Consider the following 13,758-nt stretch of genomic DNA (forward strand, 5'->3'; position numbering starts at 1 on the left):
TAATTGATGGTGGATGATTTATGAGGCTGGTCTCAAAATCCGGGTGTATGTACTTGTTTAATAGAGTTGGTTGGGAAATGAACATGGACACACCAATGTAGACTTGGTTAATCGGTTTAATATGTTGAGAATGTGGTTTAATACGTTGAGAATGTATATGGGTTCAGATCCTTGACATATGTCTGTGATATATTTTTATCGTGTTTATAAGTCATGATAAAGAGTAATACATGCTTTTCACCTTAGTTATAAGTATGAATCTTAACTTTTTTCCATATCTGTAATTCGAGTCTAAGTTATTTTTCTTGATAGATGTTTGCGATATATTTTTATCGTGTTTATTAGTCATGATTAAGAAAAATACATGCTTTTTGATAATTATGAACCATTGCACATCTTGGATCTGTAATTCGAGTCAAGCTGCTCGCAAGCATCTCGAGCTCATTTAATAATACCCGGCCCGACTCGGGCTCGTATACGAGCTCGGGCTCAAGTCAAGCAGCTCGCATGCAGCTCGAGCTCGTTTAATAAGCCCTGGCCTGGCTCGGACTCGTATAAGATTTCATGCTCGTTTAGTTAAATGAGCCGGTTCCTCGTTAAACTAAACGAGTCGAGTTCGTGGAGAGATTTAGACTTAATCAAGTGCAAAATTAACTGAGCCAACTCGACCGACTCTTTAAATTTGGCTCGTTTAGATAAATGAATCGGTTCGACTCGCAAAATTAAACGAGCAGAGTTCAGACACACATTTTGACTTAATTAAGTTAAACGAGCAGCTCACCCGACTCGATTAACCTAGACTCAAAACTCAGACTTGTTCGGCCAGAATTACGGTCCCACGGCAGGTTCCCACCATCTCACATGTTGAGAGACATTAGCCATAGGGAATTCGGATTCTCTAATGTGGACATTTCGAAAGTCATATTTACTGCTCGTCTCAATTGCAATCTTTACAAAGATTAAAAATCGAGAAATGGACTAATTCGTAACCTAGCTGATAACAAATAGAAGTCGATTATTGAGAATTTGAGACATGCACGAATGTGCCTTGTGTAGATGTAGATAGAATTCTGACTTATAAAGCCAAGCCATGATCATTGGTCACTGGTCATTCATATTTTCACTTGTCCCCGTCGCCATCTCCCTTGCATGCACAAAAAACGAGCAGAAGAACACAAAAAACCTGTAAAATGGCTTGTTTTCTTGCTTGGTACATCATTATAATGCTCAGTTTCTGCCAGCCTCTCGTGTGCTGGTTCAGATCTTGTATTGTGAAAATATATTAGGACTTTACATATATTCGCTGCAAGAAAAACGGGCATGTTTGATTGTGAGCAGTATACTCTCAAACTCTCAGTTGTTTGTTTTCGAATAATTTAAACCAATGTACCGCAACATATTATATATACGATCTCAAATATTCGGGAAATGAAAATTATTTTCAGAGCGATTCTTTGACAACGGTTTTAATTGAGATCTGACCCATTTTTTGCAACATATTATTTACACGATCTCAGAAAAAGATTATCTTTAGAGCGGTTCTTCGATAACAGTTTAAACTGAGATCTAAACTATCTTCCACAATACATTTAAACGACCTCAAATATTCGGAAAATGGAAATGCTATTTCCAGAGTGGTTCTTCGACAACAGTTTAAATTGAAATCTGACTCACTTTCGCAACATATTAGTATATATACAACCTCAAATATTCGGGAAATAGAAATGTTCTTTCCAGAACGGTTCTTTCACAGCAGTTTAATCTGAGATCTGAGCTCTCAAGCACATCAAAGATGAAAGAAGCTGGGGAAAAATCTTTTTGCAAGTTCCCAATAAGATCTTACTTACAGGGATGAATCAAGATGACATCTGAGAAGTAACCATCAAAAAAATAGTGTTATGTAACAACAATAAGTACTATGATGCCATAAGTACAGAACCAATGAATAAATGCATGCATGGTTGGGACCCATCCAAGAGATTACTTTTGGAAACCCTAATACCCCATAATAACACAATGCACAGTGTGCACAAAACTGAGGAGTACCAGAAGAGAAGTATACTGAAAATAGGGTGGTACTGTAATATGTTTTTTACCATTTATAATTGGGGAGTGAGTTGAGATTTATAAATGTGAAATTGGTTGGGTAGTTTTCTAGGCTAGGCTGCAGTAGTCAGAAGTTTCAATAGTCTTTGACCATAACTGGATTCATGAGTTCACTGAATAGTGTAGTACATTCCTGTTACACTGCTCCCTCTGTTCCCACCATTATGAAAACGTATTCTTTTGGGTTATCTACTGGATTTTGTACCAACCCTTTCCAGCCAGAAAAAGTAGTTAGCTTTTCATTTCCAAAAACTAAACAATTGTGGTTTATATTAGCTAAACAGAGTCGTAAATGAATCGAACCGGTCGTTAAGAAACTCGGCTTATTAATGAGATTGAGTTTGAACAATCGAAATTGTTCAATAAATTTACTCCCTCCGTCTGTAAAAATTTTTCTCGTTTGATATGTCGGAACTGTTCATGACATGAGACAAATTAGTAATTTATATCTAATCTATAAGATTAAATATAGTCATGAGTGATCTTGTTGATTTTGTATTCATGGGTACTTTAATATGGTGAAATTTTTATATTTAATATTAATATAAAATTAAAGACATTAATGATCAAAAGTGTGTGTTGACAAACGTGATAAAGGCAAAGAGGAAAAGTATTAAGAGACGGAGGGAGTAAAAATTAATCCGAATCTTTTAAATATATTTGTATATATGCCAGATTTTTTTTTATTTTTTTAATGTATACATGCCAGAAATTTAACAAACCATAAAAAATTACATTTTAATTAAACTTTGTATACATAATAAATGCGTTTAAAAAACGATACCCAACTTTATGAGTAGACAATGACCCTTTAAATATGGTCGTCTTTGTACTATACAACCAAGTGCCATGTTCCCCATGGTTTCTCTAGAAAAATAATAATGTGTTGATATATCGAATGTACAAGGATTGTTTTATTCTTCATCGTTAACAAACGGTCTTTAATTTCTTGCCAAGTGGAATTCAATAATTGTCCTACAATGAGCATGCGTTACTGTGCTCGTGGGTGGGGGTATTTATATTAGTGTAAGTGGTGTGTTATGCAACATAGTTTTTCATTTAATTTACTGTTGGAGATGTACTTTCTTATTGGGACATTTCACATTTATTTGTTTGATTTGAAAGGTTTTACCGTGCCAAGTAGAAAGGAGATTGATCATTTTATGCGAGGACGGTTATTAGTCCGGACGTAAAAATTGGAAATCAGAATTAATCAATTTATTTATTAATTTAAGATTTGTTGATTATTTTTCTGAGATCTTTTGATTTTTGATTTAAAAGGTTTTACTTTGTCCAAGTGAAAAGAGATTGAGCATTTTATTTAAGTAGGATTAGTTAGTGTGGTTGTAAAAATCGGGAATCAGAATTCTAATAGATTTACATGTTGATTTAGGACTTATCTAGTATTTATCGAGATTGAAATTTTTAGAATACTGATTATTACTCCATCTGTCTCTCTCATTTCTTTACGTTACTTTTCGGCACGCTTTTCCACACTCATTTAAAGTATAGTTCCACAATATATTTTTAAAATTTTTCTTCTCTAAATAAAAATTTTATTTAAACTTTTATTTAAAAAAAGAAAATTTCAGAAAAAAGTTATACAACTATACTTTATAGGAGCCTCAAAATGCGTGCAAACAGTGAACGTAAACAATCACGGAGGACGGAGGGAGTAGTAGCTAATTGCACCAAGTCATGGAAAATCAAGATAGTAGTTAAGATCTGCAGAGAGATTAATATTTTCCAGACAATGCAGATTGTATAGAGAGAGATAAGAGAGGGAGAGAGGGAGGGGGAGAGATTTACACTGATGTTAATTTCAGATAATAAAAAATTGTTACACACATGCACCAACATAAATCAACATGTGATATACTGATATCCCTGAAAATCACTTGCATGTAAAATAATTTAGTGACAAACTGAGAGCAAACTTGTCCCAGAGAGAAGTAAGTTTAAGATTGATGGAAATGTATGGCTAGCTAGGTTATGTTCACTTCTACACTTCTATCTTATTTACTGACAGATAGGGTTACTATTATGTGAAGAGATCACACACAAACACACACACTTGGCTTGAAAAGATGGGTCTTTCTTTTTAGACCTTATAATGCCAAGCTAGCAGACATCACATTTGAGAGTCTTTCTTGTCATCTTTGAGACAGACAGCTTACTTTCCTTCTTTCACTTATATAAAATTATCAAGATTTCACTCACTTCCCCACGTGTGATCTTTTGTTCATAACCAGAAGTAAAAATAGTGCTCTTCATGGGCCTTTTCTTGATCTCTGATGTCTTCAGTCAGGAGTGCTAAATATATATGGTACTAGGCTTATAATTTTTAGCTGAAATATCGATTAATCATTGTTACAAAATATGATATGTTTGATCTACCTTTATATTTGGTTGTCATTATGATCATCTAGATGATGGGTTGGTAAACTCTATTAGGCTGGGCCAAATATTAATGTACAACACATATGGCCAACAAATCTGCTGCTCATGTTTTTCCTATATATGCAACTAATGCAGACACCACAAGTGCCACTTATTCTTGTTCTTCCTCTAAACCTCCTCTTTGTTCACCATCTTCGATGAGAATGATTTTCTCAGACATGGATGCTCTGTCCATCAACACTCCCAAGAGCTCCTTTGAGTATGAAAATGGAAGAACTTCTCATTTTTCTGACCTTTTGGGTAAAAAAACTTACACTTCTAGGAACAAGTTTGAGGACTCTCACATCCACATCACTGATCTTCATGTTGGTAGTGATCAGGGAAGAGTAGTGCTGCATGAGTCCTCAAGTAGTGATGGAACCAACATTGATCTTAATGATTCTTGTGGGCAGTCTAAGCTGTGTTCTAGAGGCCACTGGAGGCCTGCAGAAGATAGTAAGCTCAAGGATCTTGTTGCTCTTTATGGTCCTCAGAATTGGAATCTTATTGCAGAGCAGTTGGAAGGGAGATCAGGTACTGTACATGCATATCTAAATACTTCTTGTTTTTACAATATCCCGTAAACAAAGCGAGAGAGATATCATTGAACCGAGAGGCTTTCGTAATTTTGGTGCTAATGTCATGTTGGTTTAAATGCATCAGGAAAGAGCTGCAGGCTGAGATGGTTCAACCAACTGGATCCAAGAATCAACAGAAGGGCATTCAATGAAGAAGAAGAGGAAAGGCTAATGGCAGCTCACAGATTATATGGTAACAAGTGGGCTTTGATAGCCAGATTGTTTCCTGGAAGAACAGACAATGCTGTGAAGAACCACTGGCATGTCATCATGGCCAGGAAATATAGAGAACAGTCCAGTGCTTACAGGAGGAGAAAAATGGGCCAAACTGCTTTTTCCACAGGCTCAGAGCCTTTAGCTTCACAACCATGCCATAATAACACTAATGTTGTGAATAATATCAGAGAATTTGGAAGAAATCTCTCTGCTTCCAGCAGCTCATATGGATCTCCCCACATGGCAACTATGTCAAACACTCCCATCAATCCCCCCTACACTGCTTTCTACTCACCTGGTTTGTCCTAAATTTTAACTTCTTTTCTCTCCATGCCCATGTGTCTGTTTGGCAACGGCTTATTTTTAAAAACAAGCTATTTTTTTAAGAAAATGCATTTTTTTAAAATTTATTTCGATATAAATGTTAATGAGGTGTTTTATATTCATTGTTTGATAAAAAAAATAAGTATTTTTTTTAGAAAAAATAGAGTTTTATGTTCTTTTCTCCAGAAATAAGTCCTTATTTTCTCTACGCATATTGATTAATTTGGTATTTTTTTAAATAATGTTCAATGCAGGTCACAAAAGCACTTACTTTTATCCATCACAACAACAATGCCATCCTCCTATCATGATGATGAACTCAAATGCAGTGCAACAATCACACTCAAACTATCACAAACCAGAGCTAGAAGCAATGGCAGCAACACCAAGACCAGCATTTCAAGATTTTCCCATCAGTCATCATGAACAGTGTTACACATCCTCAGCATCAGTCATGGAGGAAGAGGACAGATACAGAAAAGGAAACCAGTTTGAGATTATCAATGCACCTCCATTTATAGACTTTCTTGGAGTTGGAGCCACTTGAATAATGATAATCAGTCACTTAAACTGAGATAAGCTGAAAAAAAAGGAGCCTTTGGTGCAAAAACTTGGCAATCTGGTACATGGTACATGGTACAAAGGTAAGAAATGTTGCACTTAAAAAGCCATTTTTCAAGAAATGTTGTAGGAGTTGGCAGAGAATCTCAATGTGTATTGTTGCTTAACAGTATTATAAATCTGAGTTACCTTGCTATATTTAAGTAAAGTGAAGCAGTTGTCTTTCCTTAGTTTGCATCTACTACTAATCAAAAGTTAAAAGTGTAAAGTTGAAACATTGATACTGCAGCATATCTATGTCTTGTTCTACTCAGTTTTCAAAAGCAACAAAACAATTGCTTCATTTGCCTCTCATGTTACTTGTGTTTTTCTTAAGGAGTCACTAGTTTTCTATTTCACTTGCAATACCAGTTTGTTTAGTAATAGAAGAAAATAAGTACTTATAGTCCAGAAATATTGACCTGTTTGACAATCTTTTCTTTTCAAATTTAATGGCCTAAATTTTTTTAAATAATATATATTTATAATCTTTTTAGATATAAATGTTAAGGTTGCATTTTATATTCGTTATTTAGTAAAAGATTAGGGTTTATTTTAGATAAAAGTACAATTTTATGTATTTTTATCCAAAAATAAACCAAAACTCAAATTTCGAAAATATTTAGTGTGAATTAATGAGTGTATATATATCAGATTTCATAACAATTAGAATCATATACAGGTCATTTGTAGTTTGAACACTGGTTGAGCTACAGAGAATCAACTCTTACTCTGGCACAATAAACAGGTTTGACCATATAAGATTGCAGAAATTTTTAGGTTCCTGTACAGGCCAGTCTGAGGCCTTTTAATTACTTCCCTTCAAGTTATAAATACTTTTCAAGGACACTTTAAACACAGCCGGGCTGTTCAATTCATTTGTTTCAGGAAATAAGTACTTATTTTCTTTAAAAAACTTGAAATCCTTATTTTCCGGAAATAAGTACTTAATTTTTTCGGAGTTCCCTCCAAGTTGAAAACATATATTGAGGACACTTAGAAATCATAATACACAGTCTATAATACATTTACAGAACACCAATACACAAGTTAGAGCATGCATGCTTATTCACAAGTTAGAGCATGCATGCTTATTCTACCAAGTACTAAGAATACTGATAAAAGTGAGTCTCCTAAGCTAAAACTTATAATTAGAAACAGTTGTTAATCAATGCAACAAATTCATCAAAATCAATGAATCCATCCCCATTCTCATCAAACTTGTTGATCATCCTTCTGCATTGAACCAATGTCGAGTCTTCTTGCTGAATGCCCAGAGCATTCAGAACCCTCTGCAGCTCCGTTTCATCGATGAAACCATCTTTATTGCTGTCAAAAACATCGAAAGCATCTCTCACATCTTCGAAAGATATTACACAATCCTCCTCCTCACCAGCATTACCATCCATCAGTAATAACACATCCTCAACACTATCAAACTCACCGATAATCTCGTTATCTAAATCCCCTGAAATTCCTAGTCTGCACATCACTATGCTAATATCTTCTTTCCCAACTCTGGACTTCCTATTATCCTCATTGTAAACACATTTTTTCGACGAGGCGGACTTAAAGTCAAGGGTCACAACTTTCCATAAGGCGGAAATAAACAACAAAAAAAGCCCGAAAAATACCTCAATTTTTGCAAGAAACTTGGCGAAATTGATGTCGTAGGAAACAACATTGAAGAACAAGGCTAGTTTTGTTAGTGATTTTACCTCCATTTGAAAATGCAGTAGAAAGATGAAGGAGCAAGGCTAAGGAGAGTGCATTATATAGAGTGAGATTCATACAATAAAAAAAAGGACTTAACAGAGTGAGGTGCAACAATCAAGAAAATCAAGAACCAATCCCTTTAAAATTGCATCATGGTTTCCAGGAAAGTGTAAAACAGTGTAGTAAGTTATAACTTTCAAGTTTGGTAGAATATTATTGTTTGATATTGTTGTCTAAGTCTCCAACATTAAAGGAATCTCAAAGAAAAAAATTGGCAAGTGTTTTGTTAAAGTCTGTACTGAGTTTCCAGGCACTTTCCTCAGAAAATTTCTTTGAGTATGTTTATCAAGCTTAGCGTGTTTCTTCAATTATGGTTATTGCATGATTTTTACCTTTTCTTCTTGAGAAGAAGACTTGGCTCTTTCGGAGTCAACTCTGGCTCCATTATTCTTTAGTGTTGCAGTGTTGCTAAGTGTTGCAATTTTGTACTAATGTTTCTGAGGCAATATAGAACTTGTGATCATGTTTATCGTAAATTTTGTTCTAATGTTTTTGATGGACTATAAAATACGAGGAAGTTTATCCTGTCAGAAGCTTCTGAAACATGAATTATTCTCTGTTAAATCTAAATGACTCGAAAAATCTCTTTCAATCGCCCATCTTAAACATTTATACTTTAAAATGACATCACGGTGGCAAGGCAGTATGAAATTACAACGATGAGAAATACTTTGGAGGATATTATGATCCCGGTTGGATGAGAATTTACAGGTGCACATTTTTAATTTTGGATTTCAAATCTCGAAATATAGGGAAGGCAGTGTTGGAAGCAACATTGTAGCAGATGACCCTGCTTTCCTGTTTACATGATGCATAAAGGGCTCAATTTTTTTGAGAAGCAAGTTCTAACCATCAGAGCTGGTTTTTACCAGGCAATTCACAAACAACCACTGCTAATTTTGAGAAGGTACTGCATGGTTTTTACATTTTGTTCTTGAGAAGAAGACTTGGCACTGTCAGAGTCAACTCTGGCTCCATTATTGTTTAGTGTTGCAGACTTGCTGTGTTGCTTAACTGTTACGTTCTTGATCTTGTTTTTTCTTTGTCGACGTAGAATGGTGTCAATGTTTGTCGTAAATTTTGTACTAATATTTCCAATAGATTCGTAAATATCATGGAAAATAGTACTCATCTCTCTCATTTCTTTACAATTTTACGTATAAAGTTTGGTTTCAAAACTTTTTTTTATTTAAATTTTCTTTTTTTTAATAAATTTTTTAAACATTATACTTTTATTCAGAAAAGAAAGTTTAAAATAATTTATGAAATCATAATTTCTAAAAGCATTAAAATACGTGCCGAGATCTCGGTCTCCAACGTAAAGAACTGAAGGGGACAGGAGGAATAACAGAATTTTGGAAGACATGAATTCTTGTTATATCTAAATGACTAGAAAAATCTCTTTCAGTCGGTCTGTCTTAAACATTTATACCATAAAATGACAGCACAGAGGCAATAGAAATTTCTTCAAAAATCTTTAGAAATATGTAGTAGTTACTATGAATTACAAGAAACAGAACACTGATAAGAAAAGTGCAAAGCAGTGATGATAACCTTTATTTTCTCATGAACCTGTTAACCAAAATTGAAGTATAAATTCCAATATCTGAAAAACGCAAAGCTGCAAAGAATCCCAAAAGGCCAACTGCGAAACCAGGTCCAAGTGCAGCAAAAAACCACATGAGCTCATCATCTGAAACAGAATCAGTATCAGCTTCATTGTGGCCGTCTTTAACATTACGTGAATTTGTGTCAGCCGCGCATGGTTTCAGGATAGGAAGGCCACAGAGTAGCTCGTTGCCAGCATATATCGAGGGATCGTTAAGGGTCTGAAGCTGATTTCCAGAGGGAATTCTTCCTGATAAATCATTGAAAGAGAGATTCAATTGACTCAAAAAGTTTAAATATGACAGACTCTGTGGAATCGGACCATGAAGCTCGTTTCTGGAAAGATCAAGAAATATCAAATTTTTGAGTTTTCCAATTTCATCCGGGATCTTTCCAGCTAGATGATTACCTGCCAAATTCAAATTCAATAGTCCTTGGAGATCCATCAACTCTTTGGGAATCTCTCCACTGATTTTATTGTTTGATAAATCAATGGAAAACAAAAACTCTAGCGTCGAGGTGTAAACTTGCTCATATCCTTTCATACTATCTATCATTTGAACACTTCCCCAATAGTCCAAGTGATTCGGACTGATGTCACCCGTAACCATGGCACTGAAATTGCCAAAACAAGCAGGAATGTTTCCTGTGATTTGGTTGTCTGCAAAGTTTAGAACTTCAATCGTGGATTGTTGGCAAAGCTGCAGGGGTATTTCACCATAAAAATTGTTGGACCGCAATATCAAATACTTGAGATTTGGTAATTGCTCCGCGGACCAAGTGGGAAGTACATCGCTCAGGTTATTCTTTCCCACGTCAAGTACAAACAACTTCGTCAAATTCTGGAAGGACAAAGGAAATTTCCCCTGAAACTTGTTGTTGTGCAAGTTTATATATTGGAGATCCCCTAAAAAACCCAAAGACGGAATTTTACCAGATAGGCTATTATTCATTAGATCAAGTTCTATCAGTTCTGTCAAATTTCCTAAGCATTGGGGGAGCTCTCCAGAGAAGTTATTGTGGGAGAGTGCTAAAGTCCTCAACGTCGTCTGATTGCATAAAAATGCAGGAAATTCACCCGATAAACGGTTATTTGAAAGTATCAACGCGGCTAAACCATTTGGAGCTCGCGAAATTAGAGATAATTGATCCCCATAGATGTCATTGTTAGATAGATCAACACCGGGACTATTTGAGAACAAACTCAAAAACCAATCAATTGGGATGGTATCTGATATGCTTGCATTTGACAGTTTTAAAGCCTCAATTTTTCTTTGAGTGAGGAGCCAATGCGGAAATTTGGGGCCAACTTTGAAGGAATACATGTATAAACAGATAAGCTGAAACCGAGGAACCCATTTAGAGCTTATACTTAATATCAATTCAGAATCCGAAGAAATAAGTAAGATATTTAGCTTCGTTAGGTTAATAAAATGATGCTCTGTTACAAACCCCTCCCATGAATTCTCAACAAGAATTAATTCATTTAAATTTGATAATTTTCCTATGCATTCAGGAATGTTACCAGTCAATCTATTTTTTCCGACATTCAATGATTTTAATTTTTTCAATTGACAAAATGTTTCGGGGAGACTACCCTTGAAACTATTTAACCACATGGAGAGGTCTGTAAGCTCAGTGAGATTGCCCATCTCAGGAGAAATTGAACCACTTAATTTATTGTCTGTAAAATAAAGTTCAGAAAGTGATGTCAGATTTGTAATAGAATGAGGAATCGGACCCTGGAAGCTATTTACTGTAAGATCAAGAACAGAAAGAGCAGACAAACTTCCGATAGATTCAGGGATTAGGCCATCAAAATTGCAATAGCCAAGATAAAGATGTGCAAGATTAGTGTTGTTAAGAACCCATAAAGGGAAAGAAGAGCTAAGATAGTTATTAGAAAGATCAAATGAAACAAGAGAAGTTAGATTCATAAAAGGGAGACGACGAGGGATATTGTCAGGCAAGTTACATCTAGATAGGCCAAGTACTGATATAAATTTAGAAAGCATGTTAAGAGACGAAAACCAATCTGTAGCGTTTGAGAGATTTACGCCAGACAAATCTAAGTGTTCCGCCAAAGAAAGCTTGGATAACCACCTTATGCTATCCATCCTTAATTTAGGAACCCATGAATCCTCATAATCACTCAAGTCAAGGTACTGCAAGTTTGAAAGATTTCCTAGATGATGAGGAACCGAACCTTCAAAATTGGAGTGACCGAGATTGAGATATATTAGGTCTTTAAAGGACCCAAAAAATTCTGGAATTTGGATCCCATCAAAACGATTATAACTCAAATCCAAGTGAGTTAAATACTTCAAATCAAGCAAGAAAGGATGTATCTTACCACCAATGTTACCATTACGAAGTTTAAGTTGTGTGACGTGATTGGTTATGTTGTCGCAGCCTATCCCATGCCATGCACAACAATCATCTCCGACCCATGAAGAAAAGTAATTCGAGTCGTCTATCAGAGTTTCCTTGAAGATCAATAAAGCTTGTTTCTCGCTCTCGATACAACTTCCATCAACACCTAGTGCACAAACAAGTAGTAGACAGATATATTTTTGCATTTCCATAGCTAGAATGAAATAAGAAAATGTACAATATATTTTGATTGGTTAGTTGTATTTATAAGAACATGAATACTTCTTGCTGGATGCTTACTCAGATGTGTCATGTTTATCACTTGCAAAAGTACATTGCAGTGCGCATTGCATATCTAATGCTATCTGCACTCGTGTGACATATTGAGCACCACTACCAATCCACTCATTCGTGCTTGACATAAATCACAGTTGCAATACGCAGTGTAATGCACTGGAAGTCTTTCGAATATGACACATCTACTTGAGCAAGAGGTGTCCAGGTTCTTATATGATCTTTATATCTAGACACGGACACGAATGGAGTGTTAAGGCCTTTTCAGTTAAATTCTTAAAATATATTTTTCAGGTTATATTCTAGTATGTTGTTCTCCATCCCATCTACTCTGCAGGGGATGTTGGCAAATTATTAATGTATTAAAAAAAAAAAAACTCTTATGCATTTTAATCTCTAATTCTAACTCTAATAGGAAAACGTTTTATGGAGGTCTGCATTAACCCCAATTATATAACACAACCAATAATCTTGATGCTTTGTGCAGCATAACTGTGCAAAGACTTTGTCTGCAATTATGCCCTGTAATGCACTGCAATACTTTTGAAAGTCTTTTATGAATTATTACACGCGGATCACGCACACAAGACACATCTATGCAAGCTTCCAGCAAGAAGTATTGCATCTAGGAAGTCGAGTAATCTAATTCCAGGAAAATATTGGGTAAATGTTAGTCTAAATTGGTACAAGGAAATGCATCAGTCTGAATATGTATTTCATTATTTGTTGGGTCCTGACAATCAATTTATGCAGCAATCTATCCGTGTAAATATTCGCTGAAAAACACTTTTAAGTGAATGCATTATGCAGGGGCGTCGCTATTGTCATAGAAATCATGACGTCATTTATGGTAAATTTTTTATTTAATAATTCTGATGGAATATGAAATACAAGAAATTGCATTTGGGAATATATATGTCATTTCAAATGACATGATTTGAAGTGTTATTTCAAATTCTCAGCTTTATACTAGTATTTGTCAAGTTCCCAAACAGGTAGAAATCTATTCATAATTGTCAGGGAAAAAAAATAAATTTTTGGCCCCAAAAAATGTCATTGACGCGTATATGTAAGAAACAAAAAAAAATTATCTCTAAATGTCAGAAAAAATTGAACATGAATTCTCTGGTATTGACCATCTGATACATGTATAACCATAAAATGTTATATATTCCTTGACGATGCAACGGAAGTTCTAAACCACAAAAGAGATTTGCAACTAGATACTAGAAATTACATCACATTGGCACAGCAAATTCCCAGAAGCAGCTACTTGTTTCCGTCATTCTTGTGACATAATTTAAGGAAAAACAATTAGATTGCGCAGAAATAGAGAGGTGAAAGAGATATGCAGGGTACTGTGAATCTTTGTTTCCAGAAGTTTCTAGAATGGAAATTGTGTGTGATGAAATTGCAGTAAAGCATATCATGGAAGTAAATAACT

General features: G+C 35.1%; 3 protein-coding genes across 3 annotated transcripts; 1 reads left to right on the forward strand and 2 right to left on the reverse strand.

The window, feature by feature from the left end:
- Nucleotides 1-4,278: 4,278 nt before the first annotated feature.
- Nucleotides 4,279-6,502, forward strand: LOC108202118 (transcription factor MYB105). Its single transcript, XM_017370500.2, has 3 exons — nucleotides 4,279-5,079; nucleotides 5,209-5,637; nucleotides 5,918-6,502. The coding sequence occupies exons 1-3, from the start codon at nucleotides 4,590-4,592 to the stop codon at nucleotides 6,208-6,210; spliced, it is 1,212 nt and encodes a 403-aa protein (XP_017225989.1). The 5' UTR covers nucleotides 4,279-4,589; the 3' UTR covers nucleotides 6,211-6,502.
- A 912-nt stretch (nucleotides 6,503-7,414) lies between these two features.
- LOC108201706 (probable calcium-binding protein CML46) lies at nucleotides 7,415-7,987 on the reverse strand. The gene has a single exon (XM_017369993.1). The coding sequence runs from the start codon at nucleotides 7,985-7,987 to the stop codon at nucleotides 7,415-7,417; it is 573 nt and encodes a 190-aa protein (XP_017225482.1).
- A 1,466-nt stretch (nucleotides 7,988-9,453) lies between these two features.
- On the reverse strand, nucleotides 9,454-12,336 carry LOC108201707 (receptor-like protein EIX1). The gene has a single exon (XM_017369994.2). The coding sequence runs from the start codon at nucleotides 12,230-12,232 to the stop codon at nucleotides 9,596-9,598; it is 2,637 nt and encodes an 878-aa protein (XP_017225483.1). The 5' UTR covers nucleotides 12,233-12,336; the 3' UTR covers nucleotides 9,454-9,595.
- Nucleotides 12,337-13,758: the final 1,422 nt, after the last annotated feature.

The sequence above is a fragment of the Daucus carota genome, chromosome 9 (assembly GCF_001625215.2).
Source record: "Daucus carota subsp. sativus chromosome 9, DH1 v3.0, whole genome shotgun sequence".
In the NCBI taxonomy this organism is placed as follows: domain Eukaryota; kingdom Viridiplantae; phylum Streptophyta; class Magnoliopsida; order Apiales; family Apiaceae; genus Daucus; species Daucus carota.